Source organism: Chaetura pelagica, unplaced genomic scaffold, assembly GCF_000747805.2.
Source record: "Chaetura pelagica isolate M959 unplaced genomic scaffold, ChaPel_1.0 scaffold115, whole genome shotgun sequence".
NCBI lineage: Eukaryota > Metazoa > Chordata > Aves > Apodiformes > Apodidae > Chaetura > Chaetura pelagica.
Window position 1 is genome coordinate 57100 of NW_009953761.1, and position 27237 is coordinate 84336.

The 27237-nt window shown below is 41.8% G+C and overlaps 1 protein-coding gene across 1 annotated transcript; it reads left to right on the forward strand.

Moving 5' to 3' along the window:
* HTR2A (5-hydroxytryptamine (serotonin) receptor 2A, G protein-coupled) lies at positions 1-26194 on the forward strand. Its single transcript, XM_010000835.1, has 3 exons — positions 1-513; positions 4866-5066; positions 25329-26194. The coding sequence occupies exons 1-3, from the start codon at positions 99-101 to the stop codon at positions 26126-26128; spliced, it is 1416 nt and encodes a 471-aa protein (XP_009999137.1). The 5' UTR covers positions 1-98; the 3' UTR covers positions 26129-26194.
* Positions 26195-27237: the final 1043 nt, after the last annotated feature.

The following is a 27237-nucleotide window of genomic DNA, read 5'->3' on the forward strand; positions in this document are numbered from 1 at the left end:
TTCTGGCATGGACAGCTGAGGAATATAAAGCCTGATGAAGACAAAGGGTGAGAATTTCCTATTTTTCACTCTTTATCTCAGTGGTTCTGGACTTAGCAATGGATATTCTTTGTGATGAGGAGAGCTCTGTGAACCCAACTGCAAACTCCTTAATGCAAATAAATCATGAAAGAAGACTCTACAGAAATGTTTATGGAGCTGGAGAGATTAATATATCACATCTCTTTAACATGACTGTGGACTCTGAAAACCTAACCAATCTTTCATGTGAAAGTAGCATGAGTCCACCCTGCTACTCTTCCCTGTTTCAGCTTTCACAGAAAAACTGGCCAGCTTTGCTGACAGTGATAGTGATTGTTCTAACCATTGCTGGAAATATTCTTGTCATCATGGCTGTATCACTGGAGAAAAAACTACAGAATGCCACCAACTATTTTCTCATGTCACTTGCAATAGCTGATATGCTGCTGGGTTTCCTTGTCATGCCTGTGTCAATGTTAACCATACTGTACGGTGAGTATTAGCTGTGTAACTTACTGCATGTGTTGAGGAGCTTTAAATGTTGCGTGGACATGTTATTATTATTATTTCATTCTATTACCAGAAAAAAAACAACAACCCTGACAGCACTCCACAGAAGTCAAAATATATGTAATTGGTTAATGGATGTAAGAATAGGTGAAGTACTTGAATCTTTTCCTGCATTATATTTGTAGTTACAGGCATTTTAAACACAGTCTGGAATGTTAGTTTATTACTCAGTTGCTGGAGGAATTATCACTCAAAGTGTATATAAAGATGCCTTGTTTTCTCTGTTCTTTCAGATTTCATAATTTTCAATACACCTGATGAGAATGTAGGGTACTGCCAATTAGTTTTCTCTGCAAAGATGCTCAGAAGCGCTAATGACTATCTTCAGATTCAAAGCAGGCAACCCCTTCTGTTTCTTTTTTTTAATGAAGTAGTACAAATGTAAATAGTTCACTTAACACTAAAACCCTGCTTAGACATCTACTTAGCAGCAAATGCTGGAATAAATATTGTGGAAGTTAAAACCTGGATGGGAATTAATTCTGCCTAGTTTTTAGTAACATTTACAAATGCAAAGATAGGATTTCTTCAGTTATTTGAGAATGAAGTGAATAATGACTCACAGTTCATATCCTTGTAGGTGATTAATAGCAGACCTTTCTCCTTATTTTCACCAAAATCACTTGCAGCACAGCTCACGTAGAAGAAAGCAGCAGCCTGTGTGTTCAGGCTGTTGAAACTGCTAAACTTTGAGAGATTCGTTTTCCTGTGCCACAAATTAATTCCTACAGCTCAAGGAGAAGCCAGACAACGTCAGGAGGAAAGTGAGGCTCTTTGCGAGGGTTTCTGTTGCTTTGCTTTTTTGGGACTGAAGGTCCAAGCATGAGGCTGTGACTTAGGAGAGATTTCATCCAGAAAACTGGAAGTTGATTTTCCCAGTTTCAGTATTTCCACACAGAAATTTGCAGGCGTAACGTTGTGATTTATTGTATCGGTTCTGCAATTACCTTCGGTGGGGGGAAGAGCGCAAAAGAGCCGCGGGAGCAGACACCATCCGACCTGGGAGATCAGCACAGCCCTGTTAAGATCCTGCCTGGTTCCCTGAGACAAGCAACAGGGACTCCTGCTGGCCGGGCTCCGCTGCCGAGACAAGAGGCACCAGAAATCCCTGGTTCGGGAGCGATTCCGAGGTCGGGGTGTGGGATTCACTGCACACAGCGAAGCCTGAAACACTCGTGGTGGGGGGGGAAAGGCTGCGTCACCCTCCTGTGACATCCCCTAAATCCGTAGGGGTGGGAGTGTGATGGCTCTGGATCTGCTTTCTCTGCTGTGTCCCTTGCAAGGGCGTGAAGGGGAAGTGTTTGCAGGATAACTGGGGGTGAAAAATCATCTGGGGGAGCACACGTGGTATCAGAAGAGCCCTCTCAACATAGTGCATGGTCAACTTTCAGGACAACTAGTGATGGTGCAGGGGGGAACCTCCCCTTACACAGAAGCATTTGCTTGGCCTCAGCAGCCCAGAGAAAGGCCAGGATGCAGCCAGCATCAGCCACATCACTTGTCTTGAGAGTCCTGAGCCCAAATCAGGGACCTTTGCACCCACCTCCCTCTGCTGGGGTACCTCTGAGACTGTGGATCTCAGACCAGGCACTTCAGAGGGCTCCTGTCCAGCCCAGTGCTGACCCCAGACATGGCCTCGCCTGATGTGTTTCTGACAAGGCAGGATGGTGCACAAGGACCTCCTCAGCAACTGCCTCTGCCTACAGGCTCTCCACTACTCTTCCTTTTCAGTACTTCCTTGGCCTTTCTCCAAAACCAGTTTTCAAGTACTTTCTGTTACCACCAAAGAGCAGCCCTGCCGTCCTGACCAGTTTGTCTTGTTTGCCTCCTCAACTGAAAGGCCTTGTAAGAAAGCATTTCTCCTCTCCTGGATGCTACTGTCTGGCTACACAAGGAAGAAAATCTTACCTCATCCTGGGGGCTACCTGGCCTCCCTCTCAGCCTCTCAACCTGAAAATGTACAGGTGCACAGACAACACTTGCTCGTCCCTTGGATGTGACTACCTGATGGGAGCTTCTGGATCTCTCTCCTATGAGCTTCTATGGGCACATGAAATCCTGGACCCTGTAAAACTTTCCTCGCCTACCCAATCTTTAAATTGCAGCCATGTTTTGTTTTGTTTCCCTTTGGATGTCGAGGGGTGAATTGGACAGCAACCAGAGCACAGCACAGGGCAAATGTGCCACGTGCCACATAAAATGTCCCAAGGCCTGCCTGGAGGTTGTTATCTACACTCTTCCTAATTCTTATTGCATCCACCGTTGGGTCCTCTCATGTTCTTTTTTGGTCCTGTAGTGTCCAGGGCAGGTTATCTGATGGATGCTGTTTTATCCCTGCCTCATCTAGGTTTAGAGCAAGGACAAGAGGTTGACAAGGATATGACAAATGCGTTCCCAAAGGCCACTGAAGCAAGAGAACAGACTCATGTTGTCAAGTGTAAAAATACTTTATCACTTTACACTGTGTAAACTGGCCTGGTCTGACACAGAGGAGCTTCTGGGAAGACATGCACCTGAAAGGCAGCCTTCACGTGACACATTCCAGAGACCAGTTCCCCAGCAGAAGACCAGAAAACAAGATAAAACATATCCATAGATACTGTATGGCTTGTCAGGGTCAGCTCATAGTACAGCAGCCCAAGAACACCAAGAAATAGGTCTCTTCAGTGCTTACTAAGACTAAATTTAATTAGGCACAGACCTAGCTGCTCTGCCTCTCCTTGTGATCCTGCTGTTGCAAATCTTGCAGTGTATCTCCAAAGGAGACAGGCACTTCCCAAAACACGAGTGTGTTCTCTCCATACCAACTTTGGCGATGTCACACTGTCATGGGCTCTAAATTAACATGCTCTAAATTAAACTGCTACAAGATGAGGACACGAATAACTGCAAAACTTGCTCCAAGGAGTGTTATTAGTGGATCCCTGCAGAACTAGGGGAGCTTTTGAATGGTGGTCCTGAAGGGCTCTGCTTAGCCTGGGTCTGCTCAGTACTGCTCCTATAGAGTGTGACTTTACACAGCTTTACAAAAACACCAAGCAAGGAGAGGTTACAAGCAGTCAAAGGGATAGGATCAGAGTCATCAACAATCATCTGGACTCCTGAAGAGAAAATCTAATATGAACAAATAACATTTGGTGAAAATGAATACAAATATATCAATTTGGGAAGAAGATAGCAAACCAACTACTGCTGGGGAAATTTGTCCGTGCTTCAGGAATGCTGAACAAGATCTGGCTGTCAAAATTGATTATAAGCTAAGCGTGTGTCACTAGTGGGATATTTTTATACAAAAGGCACTCATCATTCCAGGTTGTGTAAGTTAAGGACATTCCCTGCAAGACCTGTGAAGCAATATTTCACTTAGCAGTCAGGAGGTCTTTGCAAGAGTACTGACTTCTGGTTTGGTCACTGAATGATAAGCCAGATGTGGATAAATTAAATAGATTGTAGGTCAGAGAAACAAGAACAAAAGTTTTAAAAGCATCATCTGTAAGTAGAAGATAAAAGAATTGGCTTTGCTTAGTCTGGAAGAGAAAAAGAAAAAAACCTAGCTAAGACATGATAACCATCTTCCAATAGCTTCCAGAAAGGACAGCAATCAATTATTCTTCATGGCTAGTGAAAAGAACAAGGAAAAAGGGAAGGCTTAATTTGCAGCAAAGAAGATGTAGGATGGATATTGGTAAACACTAGTGCATTTGCTTTGGATTGGTCTCTCTAGCCTATCAATGTTCATTAATAAAGGGAATATCCCTATTTGAATATGTGGGACGTGCCTAAAGACAGGTGAGATAAATATCACCGGATGCAACAAAATACGTTTCTTTCTTCAGCTGTCACTAAATCTGAAGTTTCAGGTTTAGAATTTGCCTATCAGCAGGCATTAATAATGCAATAATTATGTGGATAAAGTTCTAATTAAAAATTGAGAACTTGTAGGTTTACAATGATTAAATTTCTTCTGTTTCCATAGATTTGCTGCCAGAAATGGTAAATTATAACATCAAGCATTAGCCTTATACAAATAGAATTAAAAAAGAAAAAAACATACACTACCTGTAGCCTGGCAAAGAAGCAGAGTTATCCCAAAAGCTACAGAGCTAGAGGGTTGCAAGTAAATATAAAGGTTTCTTAAAACAGTGTCAAGCAGCTTCTGTTGAAGACATCACATGACTACCAGCTCCTCCTAGAAGGATATTTGCACTAAGACGTGTGTCACAACAAAAGGTGTATGTCTCATTCTTAGCTGATGTCAACTCCCTCTTGTGCAGGTTACACATGGCCTCTACCTACAAAGCTCTGTGCTGTTTGGATCTACCTGGACGTGCTTTTCTCCACTGCCTCCATCATGCACCTCTGTGCCATCTCACTGGATCGCTACATTGCCATCCGGAACCCCATCCATCACAGCCGGTTTAACTCCAGAACCAAGGCTTTTGCAAAAATAATTGCTGTTTGGACCATATCAGTTGGTAAGTGAGGCAATATTTCAGCATGTAATTGCAGATTTCTGGCCTTTGAGAGGATTTGACACATGTATTGCAGTTTGAAACTCTATTCTCTGCCTGCGAGATTTTGCTTGCCACAGCCAAAGAAGTGCTGTCATGTAGCAATTCTGCAATGAAAATCAATAACAGTGGGAAGTGGAGGAGAACTGAGCAGCACTGTCACTGAAAGAATACACATCAGTGGTAGGACTGCTGGGTTCAAGTTTGTTTTAAATATGTGTTTATTTCCCATATTGACTATACATCATTACCTTGGCATCAGAAAAGAAAAGAAAAAAACCCAAACTCAATGGAAAAAAAAGATTTGTCTGTTTTATGTCAGTTGTTCCCAGCTCCTCATTAGGGTAATTTGCTTAGAGATATTTCCTATGGGCAGATCTTGTCTGCTTCTCTCAGTGCATAAAGTAGGGTACTTATGCATCCTATTTAGAAGGCATTAGATATTCCATATATTGTAAATGAGAGAAGTTTCCCCATGGGACCATTCAGAGTTGCAGCCTAAAATAGGTGCCCTGAATGAGTCCCGAGCTGAATCTCTGCTATCACTGAAACCAGGCATGGGACTGCCACACTTCCATTCCTGTGGTGTCAACCCCCTCAGTCCAAAGCAGTTTCATGACCAGGGAGGTGGAAAGAGCTTGGTGCCTGATGCTTTCAGGGATTTTCTCACACACCCGGGGCAATGGCTTTCAGATGTGTTGAAAGCACAGTTCCCTTTCAGCTCATCTGGTTTTGTAGACACCCCCCACCTCAATGAGCTTGTTCAGAAAGAGGAAAAATTCACTCTCTTGCCCTGAAAAGAGATTAAGTGCTGCCAGCAATGAAAAGTAATTAGCCTCTCATCTGGCTAATACAAATTGTTCCAAGCGGTAACTGCAATTCATTACCTTTCTCCAAGTAGCAGGAGAAGTGAAGATGCCCAACACTGTTACCTGCCTGCCACTCTGAATTACTTCCTGGCCTCCCCCTCAATCTTGGCCCAGAATCTGAGAAAGACCAGTCTAGGATATTTATGGCTTGAATTAGCTGTATCTTCTACAGTGCAGCCAGAAAGAGGGGGAGCCCTCTCTCAACAGGACAGATCTGCAACTTCCAAGACCTGCTGAGGTTCAGCTCAGCTGATCAGATGTAGATGTCTAGCACAGGCTGGGTGAACTCTACCCTAAAAATACCAAGCTCTCAACAATAAAGGAAGCCTAGAGAAACACAGATGTAGACATCTTCATTTAGATGAGATGAATCACACTTCGTATCTCTATGGTCACTTTTCAAATCAGTCTAGTAGAAAACATGCTACTTAATCTGTTCAGTCTTTCCAGTCTTGGACTCTGTTAAGTGCAGGCATTTTTGGTGCACTCTCCATGTAACATCAAAAAAGTCAAGCATTCTTTAAATTTGTTCATACTGTGTTTGTCTGTACTTTTGTGTGGTGCCTGTGCTTAGTGTGCATGAAATTACTGTACTTTGCTTTTTAAACACTAAGAAATTCACAGGATGATCAGAATGACCATTCCAGGACTCCGCACTACTCAATCAGGGGCTCACTATTCAAATTAATCCAGAAAAAAACCACTATTTAAGCCCTATTAGTTAGAACATGGTTTATGACCTCTAAGAGGAGTTCTCAATATCTTGACATTTAATTTCAAAAGTTGGAACTATTCTTTGCAGTAATAACTGATAACAACTTACACATTGTAAAAATGCCTTTTCTGGTCTCTAGAGATTTTTTTTAAACTATGATCAGATGAGATGGAGAGGTTATTACTATCACAACTGATAGTAACATGGTCCTGATCTATATAACTGAAAAATGCAACCCTTACTTTATTGGAAAGCACTCAAGTGTGGCATGAGTGAAGAGGACAGAGCTCTACTTTACTGCAGCTGGAAGAAGACACATGTGAGGGAATGGTGGATGTTAGGAAAATAGGTGGGCTGATAAGCTAAACTCATTCACACATCTCCTATCATCACAACAGTGAGTGGGTTAAGTAGATACAAATGAATGCTGGCAACACACTGGGGTGTGCAGGAATGGTGTGGTGCTGAGAGGGTTTGCCAGTCCTGTGGATGCAAGGACCACAGGGAGATGAGCTGAAGGAAAACAGGTTGGCTCCCAGCCTGACAACTGTGTCATGAATGAGCTTTGGCAAATGAGATGTGCTCCAGAGGACAGGCAGGAAGCACACAGCAAGCTGTAAAGATGCTGCTGAACTAGTCACTGCCAGGCTGGACTAAGCTTGCACCATGGCATATTGCTTTACTAATAGAATAAAGATAAATGGCAGTATTATAAGGAACTGTGACAGATCTCAGATCCCACACACAATTTGCTGTCAGTTGGTCACTCACCCTGTCCTCCTGATCTGCCACAATCCCAATTCAGAATAGATAGGAAACGTTATCTGAAGAATGAGGTGTTCTATATAATTTAAAAATAGGAAATGGTTTCTGAACAAAGAGGTTCTCCATATACCATTTACCAGCCTCCAAGCTCTCAGTGATATTTAGAGTGACAGAGCTAAAAATTATTTAACTCTTGCAATTTCACATAGCTATAGGTGGCACAGGCAGAGCTGAAATTGTGCAGAGAGCTCTCTGCAGAGCAGGTGTGGCTGCCATCTCACCAACAAATTTAGAGAGGTGTCACTTTCTCCAGGTTTTGCCTTCCAGCCTCAGTTAGATACCCTTCAGCTTCCCCTTGCTTCTGCAGTCTGCAGCTGGACTAGTGCCCTGTGAATTTTCATGATGATGAGACAGAGGTTAAAAAGCAAGAGAAAAGAAAGATGTTATGTACCCCTGTGTAGAGGCTCATTTTACCAGAGGAAGAGAGTGGAACCTGCTGATCAGAGAGACCCTCCATAGCTCCCTCACTGCCAAAATCCTTAGTTCATCTTCCCATGTAGCACCCTTCAGCAATTGCTTTACTAGGCTGAGTTCCAATCTTTGGCTCTGTTTGTGTGGCAGTACCCCATGCCCAGGTCATTTTTGTACCCTTCTCTGAATCTCTTCTAGTTCTTCTACATCCTCTTCGAGACTTAGATGACCAGAACACAATATTCAAGACACAGACACACCATGAATTCCTATGCTGTAGTAATGTTTTCTGCCTTGTTACCAATTCCCATCTTGACCAGTCCTGCTTTTCTCTTAGTCTTTAGGACCATCCCTGCACACTGAATTCAGTGGCTCCAAAATCATGGAATCACAGAATGGGTTGGGTTGGAAGGAATCTTTAAAGATCATTGAGCCCAGGGACATCTGTCACTAGATCAGGCTCCTCAAAGCCCCATCCGAACTGACCCTAAACACTTCCAGGTATGGGCATCTACAATTTTTCTGGGCAATCTTTCCCAGTGGCTCACCACACTCATTGTAAAAAAGGTCTTCCTTATGTCCAACTTAATCTATTCTCTTTCAGTTTTAAACTACTGTCCCTAGTACTGTCACTACAGGACTCAGTAAAAAGTCTTTCTCCATCTTCCTTGTAAGATTTCTTCATACATTGAAAGGATCTAATAAAGTCTCCCTGGAGCATTCACTTCTCCAGGCTAAACCCCAATTCATTCAGTTTGTTGTCACAGGAGACATGTTCCAGCCTTCTGACCATTTTCATGGCCCTCCTCTCTTTCATGAGTAATAACAAATAGTTTTGCATATCGAGTCTTGCCCCCCAACTAATGTACAGCTCTTCACTTCTTAGCACAGATTTTGGTCTGCTACTTTGCTTTGCATTTGCTGAGCTTTATGAAGACCTTCTTGCGATTCTCTGCAGCCAGCAGCTGTGTGTCACCCACACATTTAATCTGTTCCAGTGGCCATGCAGACAGGTCATGGCTGGGGTAAACAGCAGTGATGAACACAGAGTGCTGTTGGGATGCTACCTTCTACTGCTCTCACTGTGGAAACAAACCATTTAATCCTACCCCTTGATTTCTGTCTTTCAACCCACCCTTTTCCTACAAGAGGACCTTTCTTCTTCTGCCATTAGAGTTTAATTTCTTTAACAGCCTTTGACAAAACAGTGTTCTCAGAGCATTCTGGAAATTTAGGAACATTTTATCAGCTGGAACACCCTTATCCACCTGCTCACTGACTCCTGCAAATACCTCTAGCTGATCTGTGGGGCATGTAGAAGTTCTCCTAATGCTTCCCAACTTACCCACGTCTCTTTCTAACTTAACTAAGTAGTAACACTTTCCTTCACTAAATTTGTAATTTTCCTTTTCTCCACTAAATTCACAAATTTATTCAGTTAATTTGATCCAAAGAACAGTCAATCTGTAGCCTCTGTAGCCTTCCTTCCATTGCCTCCAGTGATGTATGCAGTTGTTTGGTGTTTTTTTTTTAAATAGCATAAAAAAGGAAAGATAATTTGATTTACTTGACTTCTGAAATCTTGACTTTCTTAAATTAAAAATAAAATGTACTAACATTTGTTTTTGCATTTAGTGGAAGAAGAGCATTTAGCCAGCAGCCTTTCTTTCACTAGAGCATGTAATGCCAGAGGCAATTGGTTTAAAATGGATTCTAATTACTGTAACAGATTCTAATCGTGTCTTTAATTCTTAAATCACCCAGTACTCCGAGTGGCTAGATAATTCAATTATTTGTAGCCGTTGAAGGCAAAAACCCATTAAACTCTGAAAATTATTCCACTTGTTTTAAAGCACAGAGGTCATTACTGAGAACAGGTGTAAAAAGCCCAAGCATTTCCACTTCTGAGCAAAAACAGAGCTGAATTTTTAATAGCATTTAACTGGAATCTATAAAATTGTAAATAGAGACTATGCTGAAGAATACAGGTAAATCACTTGTTTGTCCTAAGTGGGCCTAAGAAGAGTATTGCTCTGTAAGAGGCCAACAATGCATCATTCTCTCCTTTAAAAATCCTTGAAAGGGCCACATAAAAGAATTACAGTTGTGAATGTTAAGTCCTTATATATATATCATTCCTCTGTTCTTATTTCTCTCTGTTCATCTGTTGATAGTCTAAGTAATGTGAAGTTTGATGAAGCCCAAATCCTCTTAGATGAATTTTCTCTTATCTTTTCTCACTCAGCCTACACATCTGTTCACTGCCTTCAGGCAATCTCTGCTCTCCCCACTCACCAGCAACTTAGATTTATTCAGTACTTTTCATGCAGAGAAAAAGCAGTCCAAAGTGAAGCTGGTGAAATATCTCCTAAAACATAACTCTCTTCACATTTTGCTATTGCTTTTGAGGCTTCAAAAATACAGAAATCACACAGCATGTGAAGCAGCATTCTCCAAAGGGCAGGGTGCAAGAAGTTACCTTCAGGTGTATGAAACAAGTGCAACTGAGCCCACTGATGATTTGGCTGTGGGAAGCTTTATGATGACATAGAAGCTTACGTCCCCTTCTCAGGCAGCCTTTAATTTCTCTGCTTTGCTTCTTGCTGTCCTATATTGTCCTACAAATGAAGAGCCAGGGAAGCAGGCAGGATTTGAGGAGTACAACTACCAGTGTCTCTAGATTTGTTGACAGCTTTGCTCTCCTTCAGCTCACTTCTCTTTCTGCCAAGAACAGCCTTCATTTGAAAGTTGCTTTACTGTTTTCAAGAGGCACAAAGGGGCCAAGGGGCTGCAGGTTGGGAATGCTTGTTCTGGATAAACCACATCCTCCATTTCTTCTAGATGACATAATTGTAGTTTAAGACTTCATTCAAGTCTAATTTAGGGATGGTTTGGCATAGGAAAAGACCAATTGTTATAACATGGAATATACCGGCAATATACATAAAAATGCAAATAGTTGCACATAGCATGGTACTCCAACAATATGGATTTAAAGTTAAGCACCTAAATTTGGAAGTGCTGAGGCTAAAATTGAAATATCTGCTTTACAACTCTCTTTACCATGTAGTCATTCACTTGACTTCCATTTCTTCTTCCGAAAAACTGGCTTTGCATTCTTAGCAGTATTTATAATAAGTTCCTTAGATAACATTTTTTCCCATACTCATTAAACCATCTCCCAGAGAGGGAACATACTGTTTGCTCATTCTAGCTAGTGACTCTCAAGGGCAAACATTATAGTTTTTGTGTTTGGGCAATCTCATGGGACCTTTCCCATTTGTGGGTGTAGAAGCCACCATTAACCTAAAATGCCATGAAGATATCAGAAATGTAACATGACATACAGAGAATATTGCATTAACTATAATGAAGGGCCGTGGCACAACATTTCAGAAACAAAGTATTAGAGCTTCATCACCATCTCACAGAAATAGGATCTTAATTGTACTCCTTCACAGACACACAATATATGAGGCTCTGTAGCAGCAACATTTATGTCAGTAGAGAGTTCATTGCCAAGCTAACGACCTCACCAGCAGTGACAACTAATGAGTACATGGGCACTTCATGCATAGACTGTCGGATGGAAGTTAACGTCCAATGCTGGGATGCACATTTCTGAGTTGGTCAGCATAGACATGTGAGGCATTCAGAGAAACAGACATAAATATCATATTTACTTTCCTCATGGACGTAATTATCCCCGTATTTCCCATGTAACAGAATCCTTTGCTTAATTAGTTCATCCTGGAACTATGAACACATCTCATCCACCAGACCAACACCTTTCCATCCACATCTCCTTCCCATAACTGTGAAGGTTAAAAAAAGCTTGTATTTTGGACTTGCATGTTGTTTTTTTTAATTATCTGACAAAGAGGTATTACTAACCTTATACATGTCTTTATGAAAAAAAAAAAAATGCTTAAAGGAGTGGTAGTGATTCAACTTCTCTAAATCTTGAAACGTAGAGATAATGACACAGCACAAAAATCTATAGAGCTACATTTCCAAAGCAGAGACATTGATCAACCTGGCAAACTTCCGCATGGGAAAGAATATATTACACCAGTACATCTGTATTGTCATGTGAAGGATAATCATTATGCAGACATTGACTATTTTCTTTTTATAATTACCTGATTATCAGGTGAGAATTAAGGTTTTAACATATGGAAAAGGCACATACCCATTTTGTGAGTTCCTCTTTTGCAAGAAAGATCTCCTTTACAGATGAAAAAAGGAACAATAAGTCACAACAGTCATGTGTAGCTTTTCTTTCTGCTTTGGTTTTATTTTTAAAGGCAAGTTTTAAATGACAGAGCTGTATTTTTGACAGTAGAGCTATATAGAAAGAACCTGGTTATTTTGATAACAGAATTTGTTCATTTTCTTTGTTTTGTTATGCTTTCTTTTGTTTTGTTTTTGTTGCTTTTTTGATATAAACAAATAACTTATCTTTGCTCTGAAGACCATAACAACCATGTTCCTCTTCCCCTGGAAGCTACCAGCAAAAGTGTATTAGTTTAATTGGACCAAGCTGGACAGGCTTCTTTGAATTAATAAGTAACTGTTCCTGGTTGATAGTATGACCAATAGTCAGTCAGTCTGGGATACTTTGGTCAATTAAATGTTTTAAGAAAAAAGGCAGTAAAGAGTACAGTGCCTGTTACAAGTTACTCCTTCCCTGAAAGTCTATATTTTTTTGCCAGTTGTGTACCCAGCACAGTCTTGCACCAGTGTGCAAGACACGCAAGAATTCAAAACAGATTTCGCACTCATAAAGTGAAGAATGAATCTAGGTCCCACCACAGGATGCCCTTTTCTGCAGAAACTGCCATCTGAGGTGTTGCAAAATGCAGAAAGAACATGCTCACAGGCCTGCTCTCATCTCTTTCCAGCACATCTCTACAACAGTGGACTCTTAAAAGGGGATCCTACATTGGCCAGGAAATAACTTAAGCATCTCTAAATAGAGGAAGTGGGATTTCTGCATAGCAGAACCCACATGCAATATAAATGAGCAGAGAAGAAGCGCACGAGGAATCATGTTGGGATTTATAGACTCTGTCACCTGTACACTGTAATTGCATTTAATCACCTTATAAAACAAAAGGTGTTGTTAAAGAAGCACTCTGCTGCATTGGAAAAAAAAGGCAAGAGCGAAGACATTTTCTGTCATTTCAAAATTATACAGAGCAAATTTCACAGCTTCTTGTATGTACTTTTAAATAATTTAATTTAATTTAAGCCAGGTTTTGTGTTTTTAGAATGTTAGGAAAGAGAAATGTATCACATAATTCTGCTTTAAAATGAATGCCCAAAATGAATTTACCCAAATTAGCAGGAACGTTGCAAACTGCCACATACTCAGGCTGCAAATAACTTTCCCTAGGAGCTTTCAGGCCCATGCCATTGGCACCATTTCTAAGCAGAAGCCCAACTAATAAAAGCCACAGGTTTCGTCAGACCTGAGACAACATATTCCTAATTACTTACAACAAATTTGGAAATACCTGTCAGCTGATTTTTTCTATGCTGTCCTCCAGAGTCACTGATGGAAAACAGCCTGTCAGACTCCCATGACATTCTGAAAGCAGGATGAGGCACCAGGAAAAGGCCCTTTCCTGGCTGATCAACATTAGAGCTGTGTATTTCACAGTACTCAGCCCTTCATTTATACTGCAAGTAAATCACACTTATTTCCACTCGGCACAGCTTAACCCTCACTAAGATTTTGTATTTGACCTGAGCTTTAGAATGGTAAATTGACTACAATTGCTAGGACCATAGGTTGAGCTGAACTGTGAGTAGCCCAAGATAGATGGTGTGGCTTGAGGTCTCGGGTGCACTAGTAACTTTCTCTATACAAGCTTGTGCCCAAAATTCTAGGCTGAATGTTTCCAAGGTAAAACAAGCCCGGCCTTACATACCACTGCAGAACTTGAGGATGTCCCTCCAGCATTTCTAGCAGCTATTTCTTGTTTCAAGGGCAGTTAATGTATTTTTCCTCTTCAAAGTTGTTTGTGACATTTAGCAGAAAGATAAGCCTAGGGATTATGCTATAGCACATACATAGACACCTATAGGTGAGAAATATGGGTAGATAAAATCTATTGCTTTTCATCTCTTCTTCAACCCTGCCATCCTCTAAATGGGATCAGGTCACTGACTGATCTCACAATAGAGCAGTTCAGTCAGGGTCAAGGGTATTACCCACTGGCTGGGCAGTGAAGCATAAAGCACAGAATCCCAAATCATGATGTTCAGACCAATGTAGATCTCTAAGCTGCTTCTCATCCTATTTTTCCTTCCAAATTATCAATTACATCAGGATCTCTACCCCAATAACTGTCCAGATTGGTTTGGTCTCCTTGTGTATCTAGTAAGAGGCTGACCATTTGCTTAATCAGCAGCCTCTACAACAACCACAAAAGGAGGCATAGGGAGACAAGACAAAGATCTGGATTAAAGTGGGACCTAGTCTGAGCTCTAGAAAATCCATAAAAACTACAGTGTTGGTTTACTGTACCACTCAGGCCTTGTGCAAAATTGTTGCCAGAAAACCCCACAGTAAACAACTTGTTTGATAGTGACATTCATTCTCCTATTAAACTACACAACATTGCTGGGGAAATCTCTGGGAGATGCCAACAGAAATCTCTGTTCAGTGAAGTGGAGGATTAAGGCTGAGTTAAGTAAATGACCAGCCTTCAACAAATCATACAAAGTAATAATCAAAAGCCTAGAAGTGTAAAAACTGAGGTGGTAGAAGAACGACCTTGTCACCTAGACTGCCCTGGGAGCCATTACATTAGTTGCATGACAGTGAAATATCTAAGATTCTTCCATTGTTTCTAGCTTATTGCTACTACTAGTACTTTTTTTAAGCATTACTGTGCATGTTGCACATATAACATAAGTTAGTCTTGATGGGCCTGCAGGAGCTTCCTAGCAAAAAAGGCAGACTGATAACTTGTGATGTGGGAAGATCCTGGTACAAATGTTTTCTTTCTTTCTTTCTTTCTTTCTTCCTTCCTTTCTTCCTTCCTTTCTTCCTTCCTTCCTTTCTTTCTTTCTTTCTTTCTTTCTTTCTTTCTTTCTTTCTTTCTTTCTTTCTTTCTTTCTTTCTTTCTTTCTTTCTTTCTTTCTTTCTTTCTTTCTTTCTTTCTTTCTTTCTTTCTTTCTTTCTTTCTTTCTTTCTTTCTTTCTTTCTTTCTTTCTTTCTTTCTTTCTTTCTTTCTTTCTTTCTTTCTTTCTTTCTTTCTTTCTTTCTTTCTTTCTTTCTTTCTTTCTTTCTTTCTTCCTTTCTTCCTTTCTTCCTTTCTTTCTTTCTTTCTTTCTTTCTTCCTTCCTTCCTTCCTTCCTTCCTTCCTTCCTTCCTTCCTTCCTTCCTTCCTTCCTTCCTTCCTTCCTTCCTTCCTTCCTTCCTTCCTTCCTTCCTTCCTTCCTTCCTTCCTTCCTTCCTTCCTTCCTTCCTTCCTTCCTTCCTTCCTTCCTTCCTTCCTTCCTTCCTTCCTTCCTTCCTTCCTTCCTTCCTTCCTTCCTTCCTTCCTTCCTTCCTTCCTTCCTTCCTTCCTTCCTTCCTTCCTTCCTTCCTTCCTTCCTTCCTTCCTTCCTTCCTTCCTTCCTTCCTTCCTTCCTTCCTTCCTTCCTTCCTTCCTTCCTTCCTTCCTTCCTTCCTTCCTTCCTTCCTTCCTTCCTTCCTTCCTTCCTTCCTTCCTTCCTTCCTTCCTTCCTTCCTTCCTTCCTTCCTTCCTTCCTTCCTTCCTTCCTTCCTTCCTTCCTTCCTTCCTTCCTTCCTTCCTTCCTTCCTTCCTTCCTTCCCTCCTTCCTTCCCTCCTTCCTTCCCTCCTTCCTTCCCTCCTTCCTTCCCTCCTTCCTTCCCTCCTTCCTTAAGCACAATTATTTCCAAACCTGTCCTCTTAGAGGCCCAAACAGTTGGAAGACAAAAAGACCCACTTCTAAACAAGAGGGATATCACAAGTGACTGGAATTGATCCCACTTAGAGGTTCTTTTATTTTTTAAATTGGAGTATTTATCTAAGCCAGTGACAATTTCAACTAGAAATTAAACTATTGCTACAGGAAACTTAAAACCACCAGAGCAAGTCAAACTACATTAAGGGAGCACACAGAAAGGAAAAAGGATGTTTGACCTCCTCTGCTGCATTTTCCTGAGCCACAGAAGTAGAAGGTTTGTCCATCCAGGAGCTTTAAATAACAGTAAGTAGCACCTTGTCCCTCTGTGCAGAGCGAGGCTGCAGAGCTCTGGCATCTCTTGCAATTTTTCAAACTAAACATTCAACTCTTTAACATAAGGTCAGTAATTTCTAATCACCTCCAATCACAGTGGATGAAGTGATTACACTTCTGTCCCCCAGAGGAGAATGTGAAGCCCAGCTTCTTCCCAACTCCCATCCGACAGCAGGACTGCAGCTTCTGTCTGGCTGCTTCGGACTTGGGCTCAGCTCATCCAGCATTCCCCCCAGGCAAGTTGCTTCCTGAGCTTCCTGCCCATGCTTTGTCAAACACTGCCTGACTCTGCTCTTTCCAGACTCACAGATAGTGACCAGTCTCAGTTTCGCCAAATCAGCAACCCATCTCAATCTCACCAAATCCAGACTGCAAGAAAATTGGTGTTGCCAATAACGCAATTAAATTACAGGGTGAAGGGTCTTAAAAGGCCTTTTCTTGTTACATCAGAAACCTTCCCCTCAGCCCTCCAACTTTTGCAGGTGCAGTCTGATTTCCTCTAGGCACTGTGCACTGTGACACGCTATCCTCTCTCCCTCCTGGGAGGCAGGGATTAAAGTGCAGGCAGATGCTCAGATCAAGCTGGAGTCCACGTGGAAGAGCCAGCACATGGGGCCACGTGCCCCATCAATCTCCCCCAAAATGCAACACTACCATTCCAGCTGGGAGTGATGGGATAGAGACCAGGGTGATGTGCAGCCAGAGGTAACCTCCCAGGAGCTTCACCAGACCTGTTTGAACATATAAATGCTATTGCCAAAATACAGAGGCTACAAAACCTGCAGAAATCCCTGCTGCTGCCCTATGCCCTTTCTTCTATCCACTTGAGAGCTGGCAGGAGATCTCCTTCAAGCTAACAGATAGAGCAGCTATCTGATGCCAAACTTCAGGCTAAAAGTTTCACAGCAGGGTGTTCAGGGGATTGTTAATGTTTGTAGTGGCTTACACACTCAGTTAATCAAAACAAAGCTGAGGAAAGTAGTAAAAAACCTTGGTGATTACTTCATACCATGAAGATAGAGCTTGTAACTCAGTTATTTGGAAAACTGGGAGTTTTAGTTGTGCACACCCAGATGGGTATATACACATGTGAAACTAGTGTTCATTTTCAGCCCTGCTTCTTTTAACATGACATGTTGTGGTATCCACATGTCTCCGAGCCACGCAGGGTACAGAGTATCCGTGCCTTTCTGCTCACTGTCATATTTCATACTCTCAGACTTCAAAAAGCATCTGAGGTTGCAGGCAGGTCTCCCTGACCTCCCCTTCTTCAGGCACTTCTCTGTGAGAACACAGCAGGTATGATGGCTTGAGGGAGGTCTAATGAGAAACAGAAGTGCCTTGCCAGATGCAAATCTAACCTAGCCCAGCTCCCAGAAGAAGAAAGTTATGACATCCAAACAGAGGGTCTGTATGGAGCGGGGTTAGCCCTTCTCTCAGTGCTCCTCCAGCATTGCCACTCTGAAACCAGTTGTCCACGTGCCCTCAGCATCCTTTGGGAAACACGGGACCAAGCAGGGCAAAGAACGGGCAATTTCAACTTGGATGTGATGTGGGAATCTGGTGCCAAAACAATTCTGAATCATGCCCATAAACATTTCTTTGTCCTGTCTCTAAGGATGCGCTAAGTTTTCATCTGGGGAACGTAGGGATGATGCTTTCTCAGGTGAACAAGTTTGCTCTACACAGCACAATGGCATGCTTCTTACTGGAGGTCAGGCTTAGTGGGTTCCTCTCAACCAGGAAAGAGGAAAAAGATTTTTAAGCTGTCTCTACTATTGTCTTTTAACCTTCTGGACATCCTTGAACTAAACATCTCTGTGCTGCCTCCTGCTAGCCCAGATGCCTTCTTTCTTCCCTTTTCTTCTCTGTAGATGCATTTATAATTGTTTGTATTTGCACAGTAATCTACACAAGGCAAATAAATTTCTGTTTTACCTAAAAGTTGACACACGTACCTAGTCCTGATCTGAGGTCTTCTGACACCTTTCTCCAGGCTTAACATCACTAATCAAACTGTGAGATACCAACAAGCATAGCAAAAGGGAGATTCATCAAACCCATAGAAGACCTGTGGAAGAATTTGGCATTTGTTCCAAATTATTTCATTCTTTAGCCATATTGTGCAAAAAATTATTTACTGGACAGTTTGGTGTTTCTTCCTTACTTAGGAAAATTCTGTGCCTCAACAGGTATAAATTTTACAGTAAAATCACCAACTGGAATTCAAGTGTGTATGTTATCTAAAAAAAAAATAAATCTGTATAAATTGGTAAAGTCTTTCAGCTTTCTGTGCTTTCCACTGATTCAGAACACACTCTTTATATTTTCTGGCTCTTTACCCCTGGGTGTTCTGTACTGCAAGTCACCAGTGTGCTCACTCCAAGCAGAAATACTTGGAGAAGAAATACTAGAGAATAGAAGAAATTCTATATAGAATATATAGAATTCTATATAGAATACTAGAAGAAATACTAGAGAATACTCTAGAAAGACAGAAACACTGCAGACCTTCAGTTAAAATAAGGCAACCTGCAGTCAAGAGACAAGGAGGGGATTACCTGGTGATAGCTACAAGCACATCAGGAAATAACTAAAAAAAATGCAATATTCAAATGGATACCAAGACTAGTTTTGGGAAGTGCAACTTCCTCCCTACATATGAAAAAGCAGACTGGTCAGCACAGTCATCACACTCCAGCAATTTCTTACCCCTTGGAGGCCTTCCTCCTGCACACTGCAGTCAACAGAAGGTGAAAGTAGCCTGTGGAGAGAAACCTGTGCTGGCTCTAAACCAAGAGGGTTCTGTTGCAATAGCAAGGCTGTCTTAACTCAGCTTGTTCAGCTGAAACCACTGGGGGATGGTCCGTCCCCCACTGCTCCTTGCTGCACACATGAATGGCATAGTCTGAAACCCCCAGTAATTAAATTCTTTTTCAAAATGAAATTCTTCAGGACATTTGTAAAACTTTCTTTCCTTCTAGGTATTTGATAAATGCAGACTCCTCTGTCCCTCTGTTAGTCCCTTCAGTGACTGGGTGATCATATTATACAGAGGGATGACAACTTCTTTTGGTTTGAGAGAGCTGTGAGAAGCCAATAAGCACCTTGGCAGAAGCCTCTGCCCCAACCAAAGATGATGTCACTAGCTGAAAATCAATGACTCTGCTGGTGGAGAGGCTCTGTTGGAAGTTGCTGTGCAAAAGGTTGTGCTTCCCTTGGATACTCAGGAGGATTAGAAAATCCAGCAAGGAAATATGAAGGACCAGACGTGAAGGACACAAAACTGCTGTAAACAAGTCCTGCAGCACAGCTAAGAAAGAGGATTTGAAGTATGCATAGGCAGGAACAGGACTTCAGCTAAGAGTAAAGAAACCACTTCCTGCTGTTGGATTCTTGCTGCCTCTAGGAAATGGGGCTGCATCCGCAGTGTGTAAGGGAACAGGATTATACTAAAGCAGCAAGTGACTCCATCGTCACTTTCTTCTCATACCTCAGGCCTCCCTGGAGACCTGAGTTTCTAATCAGTTGGGTCAAAAAGGGGCAACTGTCCTTCATTTCTTCCTCTGTCCTCACTGCAAAGTTCCTCTTATTCTGTTTCCATTTAGTTTATTCTCACACTCCTATAAATTAATGTGGATGGACACATCTCTCCACTTGTAAGAAATAGGCTTCAGGACTGATAAATATATCAGGAAGAGGCTGAGACTTTTCTGCTTTTTTTTTTTTTTTTTTTTCTAAAGTGAAATAGACCACTTATGGTATTATATTATTGTAAATTATCATTTACAATAACTTTCTCACATAAAAAGAACTGAATATATCTCCTACTGGGCTCCTACTGGGCTAAAGACTATGTTTCCTTAGAGACTGGCCAAGAAGCCATTTCACAATGTATAGAATAATTGTTATTACCCAGTACCCACTTTGTGAAATTAAATGCAAAGTTGTTTTCCTTTTAGTTGTACTAAATAGAACATGTGTGACCAAATGAAGCGTAGGGAAAGCTACAGAAAACCAGCTCTGTGTTTGTGCTCAAATAAAAAACTAGATTTGGCCTATAGACAGTAATAAGAAAAATACCTGGACCTGCTCTGGAGCCAGACCTTTGAAGGTGGCCTCTTGGCATGCAGAAAGGAGACGATGCTCCACCAGCACTGCCACTCACTTAGCTCTTGAGGAAATCCATGGGAAAGCAAATATTATGTGGGAATTTGTGTAAGAAAGCTCCTCACCCACTCCTTCCCCCACCAACATGTGTACCTGCCACTAGGGAAGAGGACAGTGCTTGTGTCATATGCAAGGAGAAATTCTAGCCTATTACTGCCACACTGATAGGAAAGGAAGATGCTTTCCACTATTCATGCTAACTATATGTAGATTCAAATGGTGATTCCCAGACCCCTCAGAGCTTTTCAACATCCCCTCTCTCCATGTGGAAATTCCTGCTTCTGCACTGCCACCCATCAGCAAACTGCACAACCTTGCTGTTGGCAGCGTGGCTGGCTCTATTTGGGTAGCAGCACAGCTAGAACATGAAAGGTTTGTCATGACTGGAAATGAGTCAGTTGGGAAACAACATTTTCAGGTGCATGCAGAAACCACCTCAGTGTTTGCAGAAAGCAGCTAAGTGTTTGCAGGTCTGAGGAAACAATGACTCCCAGAATAGTGAGTGCCACACACCAAGCAGACACATGGAGCCAGACTGAATGGCTCTTCTGTGGATGTCGCAGTGGCAGTGCATAGGAAGCTGTCATAAAAGTCCAGCTCCTGATATAAGGTCCAGACATGTTTGTGTTCTTGCTGCTCAGAGGAGGACATGCTCCACGTCCCTGGAGCTGGGAAGGTTTTTTTCTTTTTCTTGCAAAGGTGAACAAAGGTGCTGAATTTTGTTGAGAAACTCTAATGACATTTCTAAAAGATATTTCCTATCCCTTGGACATTTACTAAGGACATTTCATATTCAAATAAATTGAAATGGATATATGTGAGGTGAAAGACTGAGTTTCTGCTTGAGGGAGACTTCACAAAAGGAACCCTGACTCTATCAGTTTGCTTCTCCCTCCTTTTCTTCATCCTAAGTAGCCCAAGTGTGCCATCCTGCAGGGCATATCGTAAATTCTGCCTTTGATTCATTGACAGCTTCAGCAGCTCAAGGCAGCTGCAAAACCAGTCTACCTGTCCAGTTAAAGTGGTTTTATGGCTGCTGTATATCTCTGAAGATTTGCAAACCAGCAATGTGTACCACTAAATCAATGTCTGTCAGCTCTACTAGGCTTTTTTGAGAGAACAACAAGAAGGATTCTATTGCTTTACTTCTTAACCTTTGGTGTTTTCAGGAGCTTTTTGTCATTGTAAAGTTGTGCTCATATGGTTGAGGTTTTATGCAAGATTTATTACCCATTTTATTGTTTGGATTCTGTTTTGCAGTTTATTGAAGTCCCTAGAGTTTTAAATAGCCACCTGTGTATCAAGCTATATAAATAATCGACCTTCTATCAGAGGAACATAATATTTAGGGTTCGTTCACAAGAGAGAATGATCCAATAAAAGTGGGAATGCCAACTGGAAATGTAGTGGCTCACTCAGAGAAGTAGTTCCAAACCTCGGCAGAGGCCAGCCTGAAAAAGAAAAGCAGGGAACAGCTTTGTTCCATCTAAGAGGAGAAAAAGAAAAGTAGTGGCTAAAGTACCTCCAGTGCTTGAATGGGTGCTCCCACTCTGTGCTGAGTGTTTAATTTGTCTCAGCTTATTTTGACTTGAAAGTGGAGTAAAATAAACCATGAAAAAGCACTCAGGATATCACGACTTCTTCCAGACTGATCTTGAGCTAGTGGGAGGCAGGGACATGGAATAGCTGTTCTGCAACAGCGTTGCCAAGTTCTTTTCTCCAGATCTATGTTTTGTACATGGCCCATTTCCCAAATAACCACTTGTCCCCACCTGGTAGCCCTGTGTGATCCTTTCTTGTGAAGCTGATTTTCTTCTCCTGAAATGTGAATACACAGGCACAGTTGCCAAGAGCAGGGAGCTGGAAAGCAAGGACAATAAAAGCAGCAAGAATTACACATCTGAATCATCAAGGAGAAATAGATTGGTCAGCTCTGACCTTTAAAGAATGAATTCAGTCAGCTGCAATAACGCTAATACAGCTTAGGCTGGGACTTGTTATTCTCTCTCCTGTGCAAGTTTGATCTTGACCAAACGTGAGTGACAGTCTTGTGTCACATGTGGGTGACATTCTTGGCCATGTGTGATGCTTCTTTAAAATTGCATCAAAGCAGTCAAGGCAGGTTACACATGGAAGATCCTTTATTCATAGTTTAAACATGCACTTGAATTTGGTCCCTGTGTCCTGACTGGGATTTGCTGTCCCAGAAGCAAAGAATTCAGATACTAACTCTTGAAGAGGGACAAACTCTGTTCCTTTGGTAAGGGGAACAATAAGTTTACTCCTTTTAGAGACATGAAAAGAGAGACTTGGGCTGCAAGTTAATTTATTCCATGCAGGAAATGCCACAACATTATTTGTGGGATCCTCTACATCAGCTGAACTGGGGTGTACCCAAAAATCATGATGCAGCTGTCAATGTCCTCTGCTACCAAGCCATGGTATGTCTGGTATTTTTAAACTGTATTCAAGCCAGTTTCCCATGGCTGTAGGGGAAAGATGCCTTGAATGGTCATTTAGAAAAACTTCTGTGCCTAGCAGTGACTGCTACAGCTCTGCTGTGAACAGCACTTCATAAAGGAATGACAGGCAAATGAGGAAACTCCAGCTACAAGCTGAAGCTCATTTCCATTTTTTAAAGCCAGAGATCTAGATTTAGATGCCAGTCACCCAGAAGCTGCTACCAACAAAACAAAGCAGGTGGGGAATTGCTGCTCCTGTATTTTGGATGAGGAGTTGTAATTCACTTTGCCTTTTCGCTTGAAAAATATTACAATTACCCTAAAATATTCCTCTTTCTGGTGCTGCTGACTCTCCTCCCATGCCTTCTGATGCAGCTGAACCATAAGGTCTGTAGGAATGAAAGGCATCTTTTTACTCTGTCAATACTGTTGTTCATTTTATCTCTGCAGCTCACACTAGGTCCTTAAATGAAATGAAAAACCAGCCCTGCTGTTATCAGCACAGGGCAGAACCGGATGGGCAACTTGTGGTATTATTGCTCTGACTAGTGCTGTGTCTTCACACAGCTGCGGTATGATGCTGGGACACACTGGGTGCCTTAATCCAAAAAAGAAAAGGAACTTCAAAGCCCATTTCCCTGGAGGTGCTTGGCACCCCAGATTACCCAGCCATGGCTGGGCAGTGCAGCTCCTGCAGGTGACCTCTCCCTTCGCACTGTCAATTGCATTGACTCAGACCTTTCCTGGAGTCACGGGGGGTTTCCATCAGCTCAACCCAGGAGCTGCCACACACTGCATGAGTTTGCACCTCACCCATTGGCTTTTCATAGCCTAAGCTCAAGCATTTAGGGCTTGTGCAGTCTTGGAACAGAAAGAGAAAAGGGAACAACACAGGCTCTCCACCAGCTTCTGCCTCGGGCAGATAAGAATGCTACTCTTGCAATTTGACCCAAGGCACTGCCATGACTCAGTTCAAAGCTGTGCAGATAAAATAAGCTAGTGTTGTTAGAAAAATAAAGAGCAGTGGTGTTAGAAAAATACAGAGCTCTGTAGAAGCTCCAGAAGCACCAAAAGAATGGAACATCTTGAGAAAATACTAGTTTAATGTTGTTATTATTACTGTTATTATCCTTCTGTGCTGTGCCTGGACTCCACAGCTTCTCTCCAGGACTGGAGCTGTTATGCTGGACACTGGAAATGTGTGAAATGAATATACAGCCTGTGCTTTTAAAGGGCTTCCAGTTTAAGCACCGGAGTGGGAAGAAGGGAAAGGAAGGGAGGTGGAGGTATCATTTAAGTGCTGATGTTGAGAGGATGAGTTTCAGGGCTCATATGTGAATGAGAAAGGATATTCCTGGGCACATAGGTCACAAGGTAGGGCACAACATCATCCAGCATGATAATAAATTCTTCTCTAATTAAATTTTTCTTCCTCAGAAGCCAAATACAGAGTCTGGAATTTCTCTTCAAAGATGCAAGGGGGACTGAAGCTCCTAGATGATGCTAACTTTCCGCAGGAGTCATACTCCTAGTTGCTTTTATCCAAACAGGACTGCATTATCACTCCTTGCTTCACAATTCCACTGTTTGCTACCTTCACAGCATAGCATCCCTTTTGCTGTCTGAATATTGCCTCTCTTGGAGAGACAGCATCCATGTGGGGGGAGGGGAAGAGACAAATATTGAAAAAAACCAAAACCATCAACCAAAGCAACAGCAGCTGTTTGATTTTTATCAGACACAAGCAGCATTTGCCGAAGTCCCTGAGGAGAAGGTAGCTAGAGTGGTCTTGAATGAGACAGAGCAGCCCAAGGAGAATTCATCACCTGGCCTTGCTGTTCATGACAAGAGAGAGCAGTCCATGGAGAATGGACTTCATCACCTGGCCTTGCTGTTCATGACAAGACAATGAGTCTCAGATCTAATAAAAAACCCCTATCTTTCCTCCTAAAATCTCTATTTCACAACGTAGGGAGAAACCAGTCCCTAGAAAACTTCTAATCCTTTTATAAAAATCAGCCCCAGACCACTCCTGAGCCACACTAGAAATGAAAAGCAAGATTTTACCTTGATCATAGTTGATAAAAGCCATTGCCAATCTGGCAGGAACCAAGCAGCAAGTCACTAGAGGGGCCCCAAGATCCAAGAACAAAAGGAGTTATACTTTTGTTGCTACCAGGTGTTATGGTACAGTTGGATGGAAGCAAACGTGTTCTAGCTGTGGCTGAGCTTTTTTGAAGGAGAAAAGGAATTATGATTAGAGCAACTGCAAAATCCCAGGTAACACCAGTGCTGCTCTTCCACTCCCTTCTTTGCTGCAAGCCTGTAAAGGCAGTGGCAACACAAACCCCAGAGTAAAATGTCACAACAGGGTGAGCATCATGCTGCTGCTGAAACATTTATTTGAGAAATACCTGTGCATAGCTAAGAACGTTTTGTTTAATTTATCTTGGAGATTGGAAATGGTGTTTTCTATTACTGTGCTTAACCTCTTCTTCCTCTAATCCATCTTCAGGTATCTCCATGCCTGTACCTGTCTTTGGACTACAAGATGACTCCAAAGTGTTTAAGAAAGGCAGCTGCTTACTTGCAGATGAAAATTTTGTCCTAGTAGGCTCTTTTGTGTCGTTCTTCATCCCTTTAACCATCATGGTGGTCACCTACTTTTTAACTATTAAATCGCTGCAGAAGGAAGCTATGCTATGTGTGAATGACATTGGCCCAAAGACCAAGTTTGCTTCATTTAGCTTCCTCCCTCAGAGTTCCTTGTCCTCAGACAAACTCTTTCAGCGCTCTTTGAACAGAGATGTGGGGACTTCTGGGAGGAGAACTATGCAATCCATCAGCAACGAGCAGAAGGCTTCCAAGGTTCTTGGCATAGTCTTCTTCCTGTTTGTTGTGATGTGGTGCCCGTTTTTCATCACCAATGTGATGGCTGTAATTTGCAAGGAGTCATGCAATCAGGAAGTCATTGGAGGGCTACTTAATGTATTCGTTTGGATTGGCTACCTTTCTTCAGCTGTCAACCCACTCATTTACACGTTGTTCAATAAAACTTACCGCTCAGCTTTCTCTCGATACATTCAGTGTCGCTACAAGGAGGAGAAGAAACCTTTCCAGCTGATTTTAGTGAACACAATCCCAGCACTTGCGTATAATTCCAGCCAGCTCCAGCTAGCACAAATGAAGAGTCTGAAAAAAGAGGCAAAAATTATGGCTAAGGATTACTCAATGGTCACAATTGGAATACATCATTTGGATGGTGCCACCAAGGGAAGCATCAGCCCAGCGAACGAGAAGGTTAGCGGTGTGTGATGGTCGGCAGCTGCCATGACAACCACCATGCATGTGCTGAAAATTTCACCTGGCTGTCAGCAGCTCTGACAGCTTAGAAAAATCAGCCCTGTCCAAGAGATCCATCCTCCAATAACATCACCTACGCCTCACATTATCTGCTGGATGAGAAGCAGGGTTGAAACGGTATCAAATGTGCAATTTTTTTCATACAGTACTTTGGCTGTTTGAAGCACAGGCTTTATTAAACTATTATTTTTTTTTAATATTCTAAAGGATATATTTATTAAAGAAAAAAAACCATGCCATTTCTGGGCTGTAAAGAAACCTGCGCATTTCTTTTCCCTTTGCAAATGAAAGCTAAGCTGCCCTTTCATGTCCTCAGAGAGTAGGCTCCAGCTAGTTTGTCTTGCTGCAATGGAAATTTGTTATTATTACCTGAATGAGCACTTTATGGAATTTTAAATAAAATTATGGTTAATTTACTGGTATATATTTAAAATAAATTTTAGAGAAGTTAAAAAAGAAAGTCTATTAAAAACTGTATAGATTAATTATATGGACGTTTTGGTAACTTTTCATGGCTACTTTTTTCTTCTGAGTGACTATTCTGAAATGTTATCAGGCTTTTCTGCTATTATTTCTGTAGTTTAAATTAGCAATCTTCAAAGGTAAATTATACTTGAATGATCCTTTGTTTCTACCATCATTCTTAATCTTTATTTCCTGTCTTGTACTTTATTTCCATTTAGAATTTTCATCTGTTCAGCTGAAAACTTGAAAGTAAGTTTTTCAAAAGTAATTATTGAACCTGATTCCCTGCTCCTTTCCACTGATGTTGACAAGGAGGTGAAGTGAGAGAGGAGTGGAAAATCAGGCACAATGTTGCTAAATAATTTCAGGAACGTTTCCACATCCATGTGTCTGTTTGATTCAAACCTAGTCTGATTTAAGTAATGTCAGTGGAAGTTTTGCATGAGTAAATCTTTCAGTAAAATGTTGCAGCAGGTTCTCTTTCAGCATTCCTCTTAGGTTGAAAAGGGCATTACGAAGATTCCCTTCTGGGTTTGTTTTACTGCTCATAGAGCCAGAATTCCTAGAAAACTCACACTTGCTCAAAATGGTTTTCC

Coding starts and splice junctions, on each gene's coding strand:
- HTR2A (XM_010000835.1), top strand. CDS start 99: ATGGATATTCTTTGTGATGAGGAGAGCTCTGTGAACCCAACTGCAAAC. Junction 514..4,865: donor AATGTTAACCATACTGTACG/GTGAGTATTAGC, acceptor CCTCTTGTGCAG/GTTACACATGGCCTCTACCT. Junction 5,067..25,328: donor TGTTTGGACCATATCAGTTG/GTAAGTGAGGCA, acceptor ATCCATCTTCAG/GTATCTCCATGCCTGTACCT.